Genomic DNA, 17,858 nt, shown 5'->3' with positions numbered 1-17,858 from the left:
ACTGAATAAAATTTAATGATACTTTCACAGATTCTTTATTACATAATGCCATTGTGCACCTCCTATTTTACTTTTTGATCCGACACTTATTTCGGGTTTCTCAGAGCAAAACATGGACTTTGCCATTATAATCATATGGGAGGCGGGGGTATCATTTAGTGAGCTCAGTGCTCACAGTACCTCTAGTTTTTTCTTAAATATATTAGTTAATATTTTAAACATATTAGTTATTTTTTGGCAAGGAGTAAAAATATGGGCTTAGGAGAGCATCTGCTGGAACCAGATGTATGTGTACAGATTTACATGAAGTTTTGAAATCCAGTACAGGTAGGGTAGATAAACTCACCTTGGTTGACAGGATTGTTAAAGATGTAGAATTAAAACCAAGTTTTTCTACAGTTATAATAATGTGCCTAACACAGATATTGTTACAAGCTCTGAAAATTTAAATATATGTTTAAATTTTGTCTTTATTTATTTTAATCACAGTTATATTGAAAATACAATATTTGAAATTTTTATCAATTAAAGAAATTGTGTAGTTACACAAATCAAATTCATGGAAATCCATCAAAGTCCTCATCTGCAATTTCTTTAGCACTCTCTAGCTCCTGTTGCTCTCTTTCTCGTCTTTCTTCTGCCGACTCCAAATCTTTGTTGTAGGACTTAGGGGGAAACCTCATGGCTTTGATAGAGTGATTATGAATGTCAAGACAGAAGGTGATACGACTGTGGAAGGCAGCCATTGGTTCTCGGGTTGTGTACACGTCACTGGTTTCTCTCGACTGAACATAACCTTTCTCGTGATCGATATTTGCCTCAATCACACCATCACGGATAGCCTTAGCTACAATGTACTCAGCATCCTCCGGGCTGTCCAACATCAGCTTCTGTGCAATGTCTGTGAGTGAAATGCGAGAATACGACAGGTTAATCATACGAATGCCTGTTTTGATCACATTGTGCCTCAGTCTTATTATCAGTGTATATGTGTCTTCTGCTTGAAACTTTGCACCAAATTTGGCCAGAACTTCATTGAATTTGGCCAGATTTCCTGTACGCACAGCCTGAGTAAGCTGGAAGTAGGGAGCCAGTGTCTTCCTCATAGAGAGATGTCTGAAGAGATGCCGGTCAGGGATATCTCCCATTAGCAGCTCCACAGTTATACAAAGCTTCTGAACAATTTGTTTGAATCCTACAGCACTGTGTTGAGGGGCTTTCCTCAGTGCCTGTTGTAAATATTTCTGTGCCTCAGAGTACTCCAGTTGAGCAGATTTAATTCGGCCCATGTAATAGAGGAAGCGTGCCCATTCATTATTTGAGGCACTCTCAGGGAAAGTTGATTTTGAAACAAGCTTATCCGCTTGCTCAAAGAGGTTGAAATTCAAGTAATTCCTAAGGAGCAAATTTAGAAGCATAGCTTGACCCTCAAAATCTGATCGAAGTGTGGACGTTCTCAGACGAGCATGTAAGAATGTTCTAATCTTATCCAACTGTTGAGTTAGCTCGTAAGCTCTTGAATAGTAGAAATAACACTTGGCAGCTAGCATGTCAAGAGTTCGACGATTTTGAGCGGAAACCTTCTGAACTAAGGATTCTGCACACTTCACTGCTTCCGGATATTTCTTAAGATCTATGAGGTAAATCACAACTAGCAGATGTAGATAGGTTTCTACCTCTGGCAGTAAAGTTACTGCCTTTCCTGACTTAGGCCTGAAAGTAGCAATCCCATTTGGCTCTGGTCCTAAATCTACAACAAACTCTAATAATTCCTCTTTCAGAGCAACCTGAGAATTTAAATAACCTTGCAAAAGTTTCCGAAGAACAACAGGATTCAAACGACGTCTGACAGATACCAAACCACGGATGACACGAGATATATACCGTGGTTCCTTTGTAGCCACAGCCTTTTCTATGTGGCGTACATGCTCTCTGATGTCCTCTAAGGTCAAGAGGTCAGGGTCCTTTTTTGGCTCTTCAGTTACTCCATTAGAGGCTTCAGATTTCTCTGTACTCTTCTTAGGACTTGAAGTGTCCTTCATCTCAACATCCATATTCTTCACCATTTTGTTAAAATCCTGCAAAATATTAAGATACAGTGCAATGTGTTTACAGAATGACCTAAGGAACAAACGAAATAAGGCTATCATTAAAAAATATTTGATATCCTTTGATATCAACAACTTTATTAAGTATTGACCCAGCAGCAAATTCAAAGTCTATGTGATTTAACATCTGAAATGATGCAATGACCTTGTACTCAAACACAATCTGTCATTGGGTTGAATGTTGACTTACGTCTTTCATACAAATTTAGGCCATTACTTTCACAATGAATCGACTACTGATTTTTTCCATTTACCCAATCATGACAAGGATCACACAGCAGGGGTTGCTTAATCCTCCATGTCAAATGATTCCACCTGTCTTCAGAGGTCTGTGTTAGCTCTGATCATAATTTGTATAGTTTAAATTGACTTTCGAGAATGCGAATGATCACTGTTCGTTATCTCTTCACATTTCATTAACTTGACACATAAAAATTTGACTGCATTATTCTCATTCCCTGAAAGAAGGCTGAGGCTGCAAAAGTGAAAACAGCATGGCTAATGAGTGACCCTGCATGTGCAAAAGCAAGCTAAAAACAAAAATTAAATATATGACAATGATTCCGATAACGTATAAATGTGCATAAATTATGCATAATAATATTAAAATATCACCTGAAAAAAAAATCTCTGTGTCAAAAATGACTCCCTAAAATATCATTCAAGCTTTAAAATATTTCGAACAATCTATTCAATCTTAACAAAACCATTAGTCCAAATAAAAACAATAACTTCAGCTTGGCTTTATCAGAAATGCTTAAGATGGTAATAATAAAAGTCAACAAGGTAGTAGACAAGTAGAAGACAAAAAAATTAATAGGTTCAAACAATTCGCAGAAGTCAGGCATTGAGAGACATGAAAACAGTAAAACAATGTACATATTTTTTTTTTACTTTCATTATGACGCAAAACTAGAATTCATTTAGACCCGCTAAATTCCCTCTGACTCACAAAAATATTTCAAAGGGTCAACATGACCCCAAGACTAGGGGTGAAACAATATTCCTGCTTCATGATACGATACCTATCGTATAATTTTGTCTCTGTACGGTTATTTTCGATATGATACATTTTGATAGAAAGACACAAATTCAACGTTAATTGTTTTATGCTTTGTTTCACCAAATCCTGTCATAAGTCTACGTGCAAATTGACTAGAAGAAATTAATTAGAATGATTTGACTGTTCAAGATTATTTTACACACTACCAGTCCTCAAAAATTTAGGTTTTTAAAATTAAATTATGCCGAGTAGCACGTTTTTACTTAATATACCAAACCTTACCGAATAACAATCCTGATCAAAAAATGAACTGAACCGAAAATAGAGATTTTTGTACCGTGTATCAAACCGAGAAAAAATACAGCGGTGAATCGATACCACGGTGAACCGTTTCACCACTACCCCAGACAGTAGTTTTCAAAGTTAGCCGAAACACTGTAACAAGAGGAAATTTAAAGAGAATCGGACAGAGGGATGAGAATAGCTGAGACTAAGATTGCTTGCAGCACTTGTATTGACAACATTAGCATGAGTTATGTACTAAGGAACCACAAGCAGGACTTCACTGCAGGACTTTCTTCAACTCTTCAAGAACAGATCATAGAAATTCCTTAATAAGTACATGAAGTCTGTTGGTCTGAAAATGAAATTCTGATAGAGGTTCATGGGTACATACAACTGATAATGCTGTTGTTAAGCATGCAACTGCTGCATGTCATTTTCAGAAGTGAGGTAGACAATGATGAAGATCTGAACAGAATGTTTAATAGAATGAGGAAGATAGTCCATGCATACGTTATGAAGTATGAACTGAAGATACACTGTCAGCGTTTTTTTCCTTCTATAACTGGTACCGATAAACGGTACCATTCCCAATGCCAAAACAGGATAATTTTTCCCAATTTTGAGACTAAAAATTCCCAATTCAACTGCCAAGCAACAGACTACGACAAAATCGTATTTCTTTTTATATGAAACATTTTCAAGTTGACTAATTGTTTCACTTCCGCTTAAATCGAAAGAAGAAATTAGTCGTAATATATGGCAGGACCTGTGGTGAAGACAGTGTAGTGTCATACATTTTTACAGATTGAAAGCATGAAAATGCGAAAACAAGGGACATCGATATGAAAAACAATAAATACTTCTTGTTTATTCTTTAAAACATGGTGTAATAGGTAATGAGGTTGAAATAAACACAAAATACGTTTCATTTGTTTAAATGACAGAAAATTCTCCTTGGTTCTACTTCGATGCTATTTTTCCCCAATAGAACCAGTACCGAACCCTTTCCCAATGGGTAGAAAAAAATCGCTAATTGTATTAAACAGGCTGGGACCAACTGCCAAAATCCAATACGATATCCTGTTTGAGATATAATATTTCATAGGGGATATAAATTTACACTGCAAAAAATTAATATTTTTCATTTAGCTACTTTAAAACATAACTCCGCATCAGCAATAACTTTTGGTTAACAAGATTTTCTGTATCCCCCTTTAGGAGATGATCCTTCTGAAGATCTGCAAGTTTCTTGGGGATCAAACTTGCAATTGGGTTATAGTATGCAATTATCAACTAGCTGTGAGGGGGATAGCTCTTTTATGAAACCATTCCCCAAGGGCTTGCCTGAAAGGGAATACATACACTAGTTCCTGTCAAGGGTTCAATGAAAGAGCTATCCCACTCACAGCCAGTGGACAGGCATTTTATTATACTTTCTATTATAATTTGTGAGGTTTGAATAGCACAATTGAAGGAAATTACAACTGGCATCAAAATTTGAATGAAAATTTTCCGAGGGATGGATAGCACAAACTATACCCTGGGGTATATAGCTTTGCTATATGTGAACATTTTCAGACTATAAACAAAACAGCTATTTTACCATCTTAACTTTATAAAGGAAACATTTTAAGGGAAGTATAATAAAACAAGAGGTTCGTGGGCCACAGCGCTCACCAGGTTACTTTAGCTCTGCTCTTCTTCATCAGATTTTTAAAAGAATTTTAAACTCCGGCCCCCTTGAAGAATTGTGACCCCATATTATGGCCCCTACCTAACTCTGGGTCTTTGAATCCACCCATCATGGGAATGTTTCAGTGTCAATATAACTAACACGGCCTTGCAGTTATGGAGGAGAAAATTCTTTTCCTGTAACCATGCATTATGTAAAACTTGATCCTGATTTTAGCCAACTCTAACCTGGAATTCAGGTCCAGCTCAGGTGAGCTAGAAATTTGCTTGCAAAAGTTTTTGCATTATGATTCAATTTATATTTATATGAATTTGCACTCCGTTTGGCCAAAAGTAAATTCCTCATTTTTGCACTGTAAATTTACATCCCATTTGGGATATTATATCCCAAATGGGCTAACATCCCATTTGGGCGATGTCCCCCCAAAAGATAGATCTAGTGTCTTTGTTAAATTTTTATATTGTTTTACTTTTATTTCCTGTCAGTCCAAATGACCAATTTTCTAGAAAAAGTTTTGCACAAGTTGGAAAAGTCGAACTCAACCATGAAATGGTATGTGCTAATCCAGGGCAGAGAGCAAAATTAAAAAATGAGTGAGTTAAAAAATTCAATTCCAGTGTTTAAATATTGCAGTGAATAAATAAAATTTGTTTACCTCTCATTTTCCATTAAAGCACTACGATATTTTTTCGATGTAATTTTAAAAACAGATTTTTAGCCAATCAGAATCGAGACTGCCCTGGATTAGCACATAACATTTCATGGTTGACTTTGACTTTTCCAATCGGCGAGCAGAGTTTTGACGCTGTTTACGGGGATAAAAGAAAATAAAGACATGCATGCCATATATGGTTGTGTAGATAAATTATCGTAGAAAACATAAGTATAAACAGTTTGCCAGTGCATGTCCTATGAAATTGTAAATGAGTGCTATTCTGAGGGAGGGGGGTACTCCATGTAATACGGAGTTGGATACCTTGTATTATTATCATACTATGGGTTAAAAATTTATTACAGAAACAAATGCCTGTGACACATTATTATAAACCCTGTTCACTGAAATGACAATAGCCAACATCACATGTCACCTCACAATATAAACAAGACAGACTATATATGACCAAGAAATAAATAAACATCCAAAATATATATATCTAGCTAATTGAAGGTTAACGACGGTCAGCTTATCTGTTTATAAGGGTAACATTGTCTCGAATTCCACACATGCTTGCCCCCCCCCCCCCTTTTCAAATGCAGGTGAAATTATTTGTATAAATGGATTGAGGAAAGTACATTTTGTATACCGTTTAATCATTAAATAATTAAAATATTTTTCAGATATTACACAAAGAAAAAATCATTCAATTCACCTACCCAAAGGCAATGGTCTATCAACCACTTGCCGTCGGTATGAAATAGCACAATTGAAAGTTTAAACCGGAAGTGAAAGAAGGATTTGCCATGTGAAATATTCATACGCCTAAATTTAACCAGCTTTGTCTTAAAATACAGATAATGCAACGATCAATATAAAGCTTCTTCGAAAAAGGAAAAAAAGAGTCATTCTATTTGATGGCAACATTTCTTTTTTTGAGAACTATTTTCTTATTCGCCCTGCGAATGGAACACACAGCCGGAAGTTGTGATCTTTACTCATATTGTTGATTTTTAGAGAAGACGTCAAAAGCCAGAGACTGAGAAAGAAAAAATTTCTGATTTCATTGTTCATCTGAGAAAAAAGTCATGATGTTAAGAGAAAATATGGTGTTAGTTTTGACATTATTAGTCATCGGCATAGTGTCAGCAGCAAACAATACGAGTGTAGCCCCTACCACTGAAAAACCAACCGCCACCCCCCGACCAATCCCCACCACCAGTGGTGCCCCAGTCACAACGCCGACACTGGAGGAAGGTAAAATCACGTGAATTCAGTGAAAATTTTCGGATTTATTGTTAATTGATATGATTTGCACTGTTGATCAGAGATAGCATCACACTATTCTCTTTAGAGAAGTGGACAGGCTTTCGCCTACATCCACTTCTCTTCGCAAGCCTTCATGTTTTGATTCTGGAAAACGTGTAAATCTCGAACCGGTGACAGTCTACACTTCAACTGACAATTCGTCTAAAATACGTCTGAATGTACGTAATAGACGTGTTATCTTATCAATTTTAACATAAATACACACAATTGTCACAAGAAAACTGACCTTTAAGTATTGTTAATCCATTTTCACAAGTTCTCCATCCCGGATTTAAATTATGTGCAAGTAACTCTTGAAGTATTCAAAAATCTCTAATTCGGATAAAAATGGAAACTATTTTTACAAAATAATAATGAAACGAGAGAAATCGTCTACTCTGTTTAAATTAACGAGACAGTATTTCCTCAAGTTTCGTTCAAATTCTTTTGATCTTTGTTTTGAATCTTTTTTTCATTTCTCGGGAAAGGTAGAGTTAATATCGTTTAAAAATAAAAGAAAATATTTTTAGTATTGTCAGTGAGGAAGTATGAAGTATTTTTTAAGCTCAAATTTACATTTAAATTGTATTAAAATAGTAAAAATAAGTAAAGGTAATAATATTAATTTTGAATAATATGCTAAATCAAAAGTGAATTGTCCAAATCTTTTTTTGAACATTAAAATAAGTCTTCGCCAATTTTTCCAAATTAACCGATTTAAAATTTTCAATTTTTTCTAATAAGCTGTGGTAGATAAACATTAGTTTAAATCTGGGATGGAGAACTTGTGAAAATGGATTAACAGTACTTATAGGTCAGTTTTCTTGTGACAGTTGTGTGTATTTATGTTAAAATTGTTAAGATAACACGTCTATTATGTACATTCAGACGTATTTTAGACGAAATGTCAGTTGAAGTGTAGACCGTCACCGGTTCGAGATTTACACGTTTTCCAGAATCAAAACATGAAGGCTTGCGAAGAGAAGTGGATGTAGGCGAAAGCCTGTCCACTTCTCTAAAGAGAATAAGCATCACACATGTCATAAATAAAAGATGCATTTCCTGTTTCATTCCTTCTGCAGTTGTTTATGTATTATGTCCAATTTATACACAGGAGTTTGAAATTTTATCAACAAAGTAAATAAAAATCACTTGATTGACCAAAAACCATGAACATTTTGAACTCCTGTGATTTTATACACGAGACCATCATTGGAAGCCACAGCTTATTTTGTGGCCATTCAGTTTCCTCAAACTGTTTGTGGAAATAGAATGGACACAAAAAACCGTGACTTATGACAATAACATAAGACATTTGGGCACAAAATATGTGGTTTCAGTTTATGAAGGATTGTTTTTTTTTTTTTTAAAGATTTCTTAAGAAAAATGTTTTGTATATTTGTTTACCTTAGAATGTTTAGGTTGTCATCGATGTTGGCCGGAATTTCAATCAGTTAATTGCAAACTGATTTTCATACTGGATACAAGGGAGTTTAGGAGACTGGTAGAATAGTCACTAATTCTGAAGACGTATAGTCTAATTCTTCAGAAATAATGAATTAAGTATGAAATATTCTTTAAAAATTGTTTTCCTTATCATTTCTCGATGAAGAATGACTATTAGCCTCAGACACAGGGACTGATTGGAATTTGGTACATGTACAGCATGGAACTCCCTGAACTCCCATTGTATATAACTCTAGATTACCATGATTACCTGTCTAAAGGCTATAGTGGATTTACTTTCTAGTGTCTATGGAAAATATAGATTCTCAGCTTTGTTAATTACTACCAATTAAAAGGAAGGGAGGTTGTTTTTATTTATCTCTGACATACTGTATATATAAACAAGACAATGTCTGATCATGACATTATGGTAATGGTCTCTTCAACAACATTTACCGGTAATATGTATTTAAGAAATTTATGTTTTGGACATAACTATTGTAAATTTATTCATTATTTATGTTGCAATAATGATTTTGTTATATTTTACAATTTCAGTGTGTAGAAGCCGAAATTCAAGCTGTGATACTTGTTTGAAAGATGCAAAGGTATGCATACATTATGTTCTAATTTAACTTCTCCAAAAACATCTTGAATTTTGATGGTATAATAGGCAAAGAGTTTGTGAAGAAGGGAGTTTATCAGATCGTCAGAAACACTTGGTTTGCTGAGATGTATTAACATTTACACAGCAGTTGTGATACAGTAATTACATTCACTTGTTTATACCCTACACCAGTTTTATACAGCCTTCCCAAGGTGTAATTTATTTAAAGTGCCTACAAACTTCAACAGAAATGCATTAAGTATTTGCCAGGGTATGTAAATGTACTGTATTCAACATACATCTTTATAGGCAGATGTAAAATAAGAATTAATGCCTAAAAAAAACCTGCTGAATGCTGAACTATTTACTAGATTTTCACTATTTTGACAACCCTATTCATGGTGCAGTTCAGGGAGATAACATCTATTTACTAAATACTCTGTATGCACCATTATTATAGTGTTTCATGAAATCTTCAAAAAAATTTGAAAATCTTAATAAATATGTATGTAGAAACAAATTTGAAAGTTCTTTTTTAAAAAAAGAAGACCTTTGCAGGTTTTTTTAGGGTCTATATTCCCAATGCTAAAAAGCAGGTATTTTTTACCAATTTCTGCTTTAAAATTCCGAAAAAGTGAAGAAAAAAAAATTAAAGCAGGGTGGCCTTTTTGTTCATAAATATCCTTCACAGACCCTCAGATTACAATTTTTGCCTCAAAATTGTTAAGTAAACTTAATTTTTTTTTTTCAAATTGAAAGTGAAAAGGAGTTGTATCTGCTTTGTGCACTGGTATGGTTTTTTCCCCTACTTTTGTATGCAACATTTTTCCCAATTTCATGCAAATGTCCCTATTTTTTTTCCCAATTGAAAAGGCCCAGGTCCTTGATATCAAGACCTAGAAAAGAAAACCCTGTTTGTAAACAATTCCCAGTTGTTTGTATCTAAAGAAAAACATTTTTGTAATGAAATATTTTTTTCAGTGTCTGTGGTGTAAAACCAACAGCAAATGTGTACCATACCCCACTGGAGATGTTCTTCCTAAGTCCTCACTGTGCTCCCTCTCAGAGGCCCGCTGGGGGGTTTGTTGGGGTAAGTCTCTGCCCTTTCTCTCTATCTCTCTCTCTGGAGTAACTGCATCAGTTGAAGTAAGTCACTTCACAAGCACAGAAATATGAGAATTTGAATTCTGTTTATATTTTACAGTGAATTTTGAGGCCCTGATAATAGCTATGGGAGTGATAGGAGGAGTTATTGTGCTGGCCATTACAGTGTGCATTTGTTGCTGCTGCTGTTGCAAAAAGGACAACAAAAACAAGTAAGCGAGTAGAATTTGGTTAAAATTAAATTAGCTTGTTTACTTAAGGAGGGATTCTTCTCATATTTCTAGTACTTAAAAATCAATGAAATTTTCACAGAATCAAGAAGACAATATCATTAAGTGATGGTATCAGTTAGATTAAATTTGACCGTTTTATATTAGAGGCAAGTTCAGGTCAAGGTCATTACCTTTTCCCTGGACATTAAGAATAAAAAATTACTGTTGCTAATCATGCGATGCCTACTTCTATTTCAAAAGATTAAATGTTTTTCTTTTTGCATAAAGAGATATTACCATATAGGGTCTGTAAGATGATATTACCAAATTGACATAAATAATTTTACTAAAATGGATATTGGCTAATCCGAATTTTCTCTATTTTTCTTAAAATTTTAGGATATTTTAGTTATTTTTATATGCATCCTACATTTAAATTTTTCTTATTTTCACATATGGTAAAGTTGTCACATAAAGATACAAAATGATATAAAAACAAAAAGTTTTGATCATTTACTAAGAGAGAAAAAACAGTTTTTACAGATTTTGGCTCAAATCTGTTTTTAGATTAGAAGCTTTTAAAAGCTAACATAATTGTAGTTTGTTTGGAAAATTATATTTATTTGATATATTTTAAAACTTTAGTCCATTATTATTAATTTAACTTACATTTAAAAATTTCTTCAAGTCTTTGATTGTGTAAAAATTATAACTAAATTCATTGTTCTATAATAATTTTGAGAGGCAGAAAAGAAGATATTTTCATATGCCGCCATTCCGCCAAAAATATAGTGCCTGATAGATTTTAAACTCAGTTTACCATTTCTATTTAAAGTTGTGCAATTGTGATGAGGAAAGAAAAATATGATCTTTTAAATCTCTTACATCTAAATATATAAAACAAATAAGAAAATGTACTTTGAATATTTCATCTAGTTCAGAAACCAGACAAGAATCCCTCCTTAATTTCTTTTATTCTCTTAGTAGTATCATTAGGAAGAGTGCCCATCAGTGGTCGTAGGAACTAGCATGTGAAATTAAACTATTAACCCAGAACAATTTGTCAGAGCTTCCAATATGGTTATTCATCTATAGATTGCCCAAGCATCAAATATATTTGCTATATTTTGGACAGTTTTCATTTCTGCTAGACTTGTTCTTCAGTTTGTCTTAGCGCATTTCTGATTTTGATCACTGGGCAGCAAACTTGTACCTTAGATCACAAAATTTTCGGGACACCTATTTTCTTGAGATTGTTGTTTGGTTTTTGTAAGTGAGACAATACACACAATATACACAAGAATGAAAATTTGTGAGCAGACAGTCTCTCGTAATTTCGTGAAAATGAAGTTCTTGTAACTAAAAAGTGATTTTCAGTATTTGAAGAAACAGAAATGAACATGTTGGTTGTCTCAGCAACTAGTCAATTGACAGAACTTGTTGAAAATATTAAACAGCTCATCTTCCCATTTTCAGATTTAAATATATCTGGCCTAATCATAGTTCTTGAATTAAGTGTATGCACGATAATTATGTCTGTAATTTCACCATTGTAGATATGCCAAGGAAGATGAGAAATGGGAGAGAAAGAAGAAGGAAAGACAGGAAAAGGCAAATGAAAGGTAATACATGTATCAACATTACCTTAGTCAAAATAATCTAACTGTGCTTTGGGTCAGACTCAGACCACAGTTAGAGTAGGTACAACAGTCAGGGGTGAGACTGAAATCCGTCATTTTTAAAATGACGATTTTTAGTCATAAAATAAAATTTTTATTATGACTTAAACTTGTCATTTTTAAGAAAATGATGAAAAACAGTCATAAAAATTTAGAGTGTTTCTAGAATACCGAGTTACCTCTCTTTGAAAAATGTTAGATCCACCAACCGAAAAAAGGACAAAAAACATCGTAAACAAACTTCATTTCTCTAATACAGTTGACTACAATACTGGTAATGTTGACAGTACAAATTTCCCAAGCAAAAATAAGAGTGGAAGAGTTACTTGTCAATTTATTTGCATTAAATAGGAAAGAAGATGAAAATGACAATATTCCGTCTTTTTTCAAAATGGAGGGTCTGGGCGCACTGAAATATCTCGCTTGTTTTACGGGGCGCACTACTTTTTTATGGCTTTAACTATTTGTCAAGACTTTTCTCTACAAGTACATATTCTTCCAGACGATATACTATATGTTTTTATAGGGCTTAAAGCCATGTAAAAATGGCGAATTAGTTCTACCAAATTCAACATTTTACCGCTAAATAATAACGTTCACCTTCCATGTTGATGTTCTAACGCACGTAGTCGGCAGTAATTAGTGACCCGGATGAAATGAAACTTGCATAAAAACTCTTCTTTCAGCGGTGAATTCAAATCTCGCTTTTATGTTACCAGGATAGAAGAAAAAGAAAATATGACGATAGTAAGTCATATTGACAAAAATGACGAAAATACGTCAAAAAAGTTACTAGGTATGACGATTATCCATCATTTTTCAGAAATGACGGATTTCAGTGTCACCCCTGACTGTACAATATAGTTGCAGTGTAATAAAACGGATTGGATCTGCTGTGGCACAATTTTGGAGAATATACTTTGAAGCTGCACTTAAAGTAACCAATATATTAATTGTAACTACAATTTTTTGAGCTTCTACGTAATGTATGTGCCTTCCACCAAAAAATAATCCCTAAAATGGAAAATAGCAGCACATTTTCTCAACCTTTGTTTTCCCTGTATCTCCAAGTATATCTTAATCTGCCATATACATACATGTACTAGTATCTGAGGCGTTCATGGTATATATGGTAGAATTATCTGCCCCGTTTATTTTGCTGCATTATCAACGCATCATGGAATGAATTTAATTGTTAAACTGGGTTCATAGATCAATATTGTTCTAAAAATAGAACATTCTATTGAACATTGCCATTGATGAAGCTCTGTCTGTGGGGATTAAGGAGGAACAAAACCTGTGACTGACCATTGTTAATTTTATTTTACAGGAGAGCAGAAAGGAAGTCAAGGACAGATGAGATCAGGCGCAAATATGGTGGGTGTTTGTAATTTTAGCTTTAAGTTCTTCAAAGATGAATGGAATTTTCTTTCCAGTGGTTGATTTTAGGTTTTAAATCATGCATCTTGGACAGTAAATTGCTACTGTGTTACTTCAAGGTTGACTTTATTACAAATCTCAAGGTTGATTTTACTTCGCTAAACATACATATCAGTTATCAGAGATGGGGAATTGAAAATATAGATTATAAGTAACAGTGTGTTTGTAACAATGAATAAAATTCAATGATATATATACATCAGTTTACTCAGAAAGAGAGTAATAAATGCATCTAGAGCTTAAAAATAGAACAAATTGTACTTTATTCATGTATTAAACTTTATGAACACTTTCATGCACCTTCAGGAATATCATTCAAAGGTAAAACAAAATATTGCATTACAAGTATTAGCAATGTTATGTAACATTGTTTTTTTTTTATTTTTTACTTCGAGTCTTGAATAATTGAATTAGCCCTTTCACGATAACTACGGTACTACTCTTTTGCAGGGCAAAATAACAACATTTGGCAAAGTTTTTGATGACAGATTATTAAATGACATATATTAAACAATTACTTTTACATCATATTTCACCAAAATATATCATTTTGCCCTGCAAAAGAGCAGTACCGTAGTAATCGTGAAACAGTCTATTGTCACAGTCAACATAGATTTTTTTTTCTCTTTCAATTCCACAATATAAATGGTGTGTTTGATTTAATCCCACTGTACAAAATATTTCTGATAATAGTGGAACTATGATTTAACTTCAGTTGTGTACTTTTACTTTATTTTCAAAACTTTCTCATATCAATTTGACACAATCCATGCATTCCAAATATAGACCTTTAATGTTAAACAATGTACAGGTATTTTGTCAACAATTCAACTGGCAATGGTTACAAAGAAAAATGCATGCACAATCCACAGAATAAGCCACTGTTTTATGCATCCTAAATGATGGGTTTTCAGTTTTCAAACACCCTTTTTTTCTTTGGGCAACTTGATATATATTTCATGTAGAGGCCATTGATGTTAGGAGTACAGGAATTACCAAATATATTCTTATTTACATTTAATTTTATTAATATTTGAATTTTAATTCATATTTCAGTAAGATAGCATGTTTGTCAATTTTTTCCAGTTTGATTTTTCATGAATGATTCTTAGTGTATGAAAAAATTTTCATACCATTGTCCCTTCCGATTTTTCATTAGTTGAAGAAAAAAAAAAAAGGGAATTAAAATTGAAATTTATTTGTTTCTTAAAAACATATCCTTCAAAATGCATTTTATTCAAGTACATGTATATTCTTAAATGATGAAGCTACATGCATTTGGTAGGCAGGTTATGGTGTTTATGAGTAAGCAGAGAGATTCAACTCACAAAAATTTCATCATTTTACTTGCAGGACTGATGAAAGATGACAATTATCAACGATTTGACAATGAGGCCTAAAGTACCTGCCCAGTCTGGGAGTGAGGATACCACAGGAAGAACCTACAGGATATAAATAGCACATTTCCTCCCGATGATGTAAACATTGATTCACATTCTTATCGTCTTTCATATGTCACAATTATATTGTCATGTAATGTTTCTTCATTTATTCATGTCTTGTCAACCGTACATGGGGTATTGGTGCTTCAAATGTAGGCTGATTTGGGTCATAGCACAAGATTTTTGATAGATTCTAACTATTGAGACCTAATATTGATAATGTACTAGATTATATTTTTTGAAGGAAAAAAAAAGTAATAGCAGCATATTTAAATACACATGTTGAATTATGTGTCTTATTTGTTAATAGAAACCAAAAAAAAATCATATTTTTAAATATGTATAATGGTTGTACATGTACTTTTGTTCTGAAATTTAATGTAAATTTTGGAATGTTTTCAATACATGTAATTATTGTTTAGTAAATGGTAAATTTTTTTTTTTGTTTTAGTCTTTGAAATTTTTAGATCAGAACCCTTATCTAGTGATAGTGAAATACATGAGGTGCCACCCAGGTGGTACCTTCCATTTATATGTCTGTATGTTTTTTGCTTTTTTTTTTTTTTTAAGTGTTAAAATTTTTTTTGTTTGTAAAATTAGAATTCAATTTGCAGGTGGACAAATATGAACATGTACAAAACTGTATATATAGTTTATGTATATACATGTAAATTATGAATGATGTGGTTTATTTTTCATTGATCTCAAGAAAAGAGAAATGCCTTTAAAAATTAAAACTGAGATGGTTTGTGAGAATTTGTTTAATTTTTAAAGAATTTGAACAACAACAGTCATCAGATATTGAATTGAAGTTGTTTTAAATATTCCAGCTTTAGGCAAAGTTTACTTGCACATCCCGTCAAGCTCAACACCATTTGTCATAGTTAAGTACAACTTTTGATATGTCTTCATATTGCTTATTTTACATTGTTGCAAGTATAAATTCTTATTAAATCCCGAGATTGTAACCATTTTGAAGAAATTTCTAGGTTCTGTGTTATGTTACATTGTAACAGAATATTTGAAGTTGGCCACCTTTAAAGTTAAAAATTTTTTTAATTTAAAATTTTTTTGGAAAAAAATATTTGTATGGTAGAATACTTTAAAAACACTTAATTTTGTGGGGGCAAATTTTTATGGTTTTTAGGGAAAAATGGTTAGAGGAGATTTGATTTCATGGCTGTAGAAGTGTAATATTGTGTAGATTTTAACATTTCTTGGAGGGCATGATTTGTCGGCCTCTTCATACCACTAAAACAACAAAAATTCCCACAAATGTTAGTGATTTCATGGCATTGCTGTGGTGTACTGTCAGATAATGGAAACAGTAAACTAAAATTCAGATATTTTACAAATATTATGATGCAATGTGATCCTGTTCTCATTATGTTGTCCTGAAAAATCTTGAGGTACATGTAAAATGGTACTACCGCTTGTTAATGTCTTTGCATTTCTTGATTTTTGTCATACATTAAGTATATTTTTTCCAGTAATTGAAGACCTATATTTTTCTACGTTTTTATTGGTCATCTATGTACAACTGTATATTTGGTTGACAAGATGGTTTATTTCTGTTAGTGCTTAATGTAACTTCCTGGAAAGTTGATTTACCTGTAAGAAAAAGTTGTAAATTTCATTTCAAGTCTTTGCTTATTTCATTTCAAACATAGTACTTATAATAATATTTTCTACTGTGTGCAGAAAAAAATATTTTGAATAGATTGCATTTTTAAATTTGATTTTTAAAAAAAATAAAATCTGTAACAATTGCATTCTTCAGGAATTGAAATTCTTTTCCTTTGAAAACTTACAAATGATTTTTCCCACAGAGACATATCATGTTTTAATTCTTGAGTTTTCCTTTGAAAACTTACAAATGATTTTTTCCCACAGACATATGTTTTAATTCTTGAGTTATAAGGACATACTTGTGGGTAATCATTTTTCTCACTTATTGTAAATTTGAACTGACCATAAAACACATTGTAAATAGTCTGTGTGTGAGAATAAGAGAAAGAGCTGAATGTGTGACTGACATTTCTTTAAAAACATGTAAACTTTAAAAGTGTTTGAATACAAACTTCTGCATAGGTCCTCAATATTAATAAGTATAACTGCTAGTATTTTGAACATTGTTGTTTTTTTTTAATGTAAATTAAAAATGAAATGAAACTCATGCCAGAGGATATAGTGTATTTCAAAAGAAGAAATTAGATTTTAATAATTAAGTGAAATTTTATGATTTATTGAACTCAATAATCAGGTAATTTTAAATTAATAAATGAGACTATTTTTTTTCCATTTTTTTTTCTCTCAAAGAATGTATGTAAGATTTATATGTAATATTTAGGGGGGAAAAAATAATCTTTTGTTTCTCAGATCAAGAAAATTCAAATTAAATGTGGTAGACAGGTTTTATTTTCATTTCTTTTTCCTGATCGGACAACAAAATGATGATATCAACTGATTCTTACTTTATTGTACTCTTAAATATAATACATTTATGTACTCAGATTTATCTAATTTTTTTTTTTATAAAAAGTACTAAAGGCCTAATTTATAAAATAAGATAGATACATGTATACAACGTTCATTCTAGCATGTATAAAAAAATTTTGAACTTGGAAAAATAGAAAATTGAGTTATTCCCCTTTTCATTTATCAATGCGGCAGTGTTTGACCTGATGTGGCGGTGCCTGAGAAACTAAAGAGTAATTTTTTTTTCTTTTGCCTTAATGTTAGGCACTTCGGTGTCTGTGTTGACTTTGTAGCTTCTATAATGACTTCAATCAAGTGCTAATTTTTTTTTTAAATTCTTTTGTGTGTGATATGAAATGATATGATAAAACTACAATCAGACATACATGTATTCTGCA

General features: G+C 32.6%; 2 protein-coding genes across 2 annotated transcripts; one reads left to right on the top strand and one right to left on the bottom strand.

Moving 5' to 3' along the window:
- Positions 1-456: 456 nt before the first annotated feature.
- On the bottom strand, positions 457-6,570 carry LOC133188542 (26S proteasome non-ATPase regulatory subunit 3-like). The gene is made up of 2 exons (XM_061324014.1): positions 6,464-6,570; positions 457-2,078 (listed from the first exon to the last, which is right to left on the bottom strand). Exons 1-2 carry the CDS (start codon positions 6,563-6,565, stop codon positions 558-560), a joined length of 1,623 nt encoding a protein of 540 aa, XP_061179998.1. The 5' UTR covers positions 6,566-6,570; the 3' UTR covers positions 457-557.
- Positions 6,571-6,767: 197 nt separating this feature from the next.
- Positions 6,768-17,858, top strand: LOC133188541 (pituitary tumor-transforming gene 1 protein-interacting protein-like). Its single transcript, XM_061324013.1, has 7 exons — positions 6,768-7,001; positions 9,057-9,106; positions 10,087-10,195; positions 10,310-10,421; positions 11,978-12,043; positions 13,431-13,477; positions 14,894-17,858. The coding sequence occupies exons 1-7, from the start codon at positions 6,833-6,835 to the stop codon at positions 14,938-14,940; spliced, it is 600 nt and encodes a 199-aa protein (XP_061179997.1). The 5' UTR covers positions 6,768-6,832; the 3' UTR covers positions 14,941-17,858.

Source organism: Saccostrea echinata, unplaced genomic scaffold (assembly GCF_033153115.1).
Source record: "Saccostrea echinata isolate AGI-Se365-2 ecotype Australia unplaced genomic scaffold, CSIRO_AGI_Sech_v1 ptg000016l, whole genome shotgun sequence".
NCBI classification, from domain to species: Eukaryota; Metazoa; Mollusca; class Bivalvia; order Ostreida; family Ostreidae; genus Saccostrea; species Saccostrea echinata.
Note: the sequence above shows the minus strand (reverse complement) of the source record. Positions and strands in the feature narration are given on the sequence as shown.

Coding starts and splice junctions, on each gene's coding strand:
- LOC133188542 (XM_061324014.1), bottom strand. CDS start 6,565: ATGAATATTTCACATGGCAAATCCTTCTTTCACTTCCGGTTTAAACTT. Junction 2,079..6,463: donor TGATAGACCATTGCCTTTGG/GTAGGTGAATTG, acceptor AATATTTTGCAG/GATTTTAACAAAATGGTGAA.
- LOC133188541 (XM_061324013.1), top strand. CDS start 6,833: ATGATGTTAAGAGAAAATATGGTGTTAGTTTTGACATTATTAGTCATC. Junction 10,422..11,977: donor AAAAAGGACAACAAAAACAA/GTAAGCGAGTAG, acceptor TCACCATTGTAG/ATATGCCAAGGAAGATGAGA. Junction 13,478..14,893: donor TGAGATCAGGCGCAAATATG/GTGGGTGTTTGT, acceptor TTTTACTTGCAG/GACTGATGAAAGATGACAAT.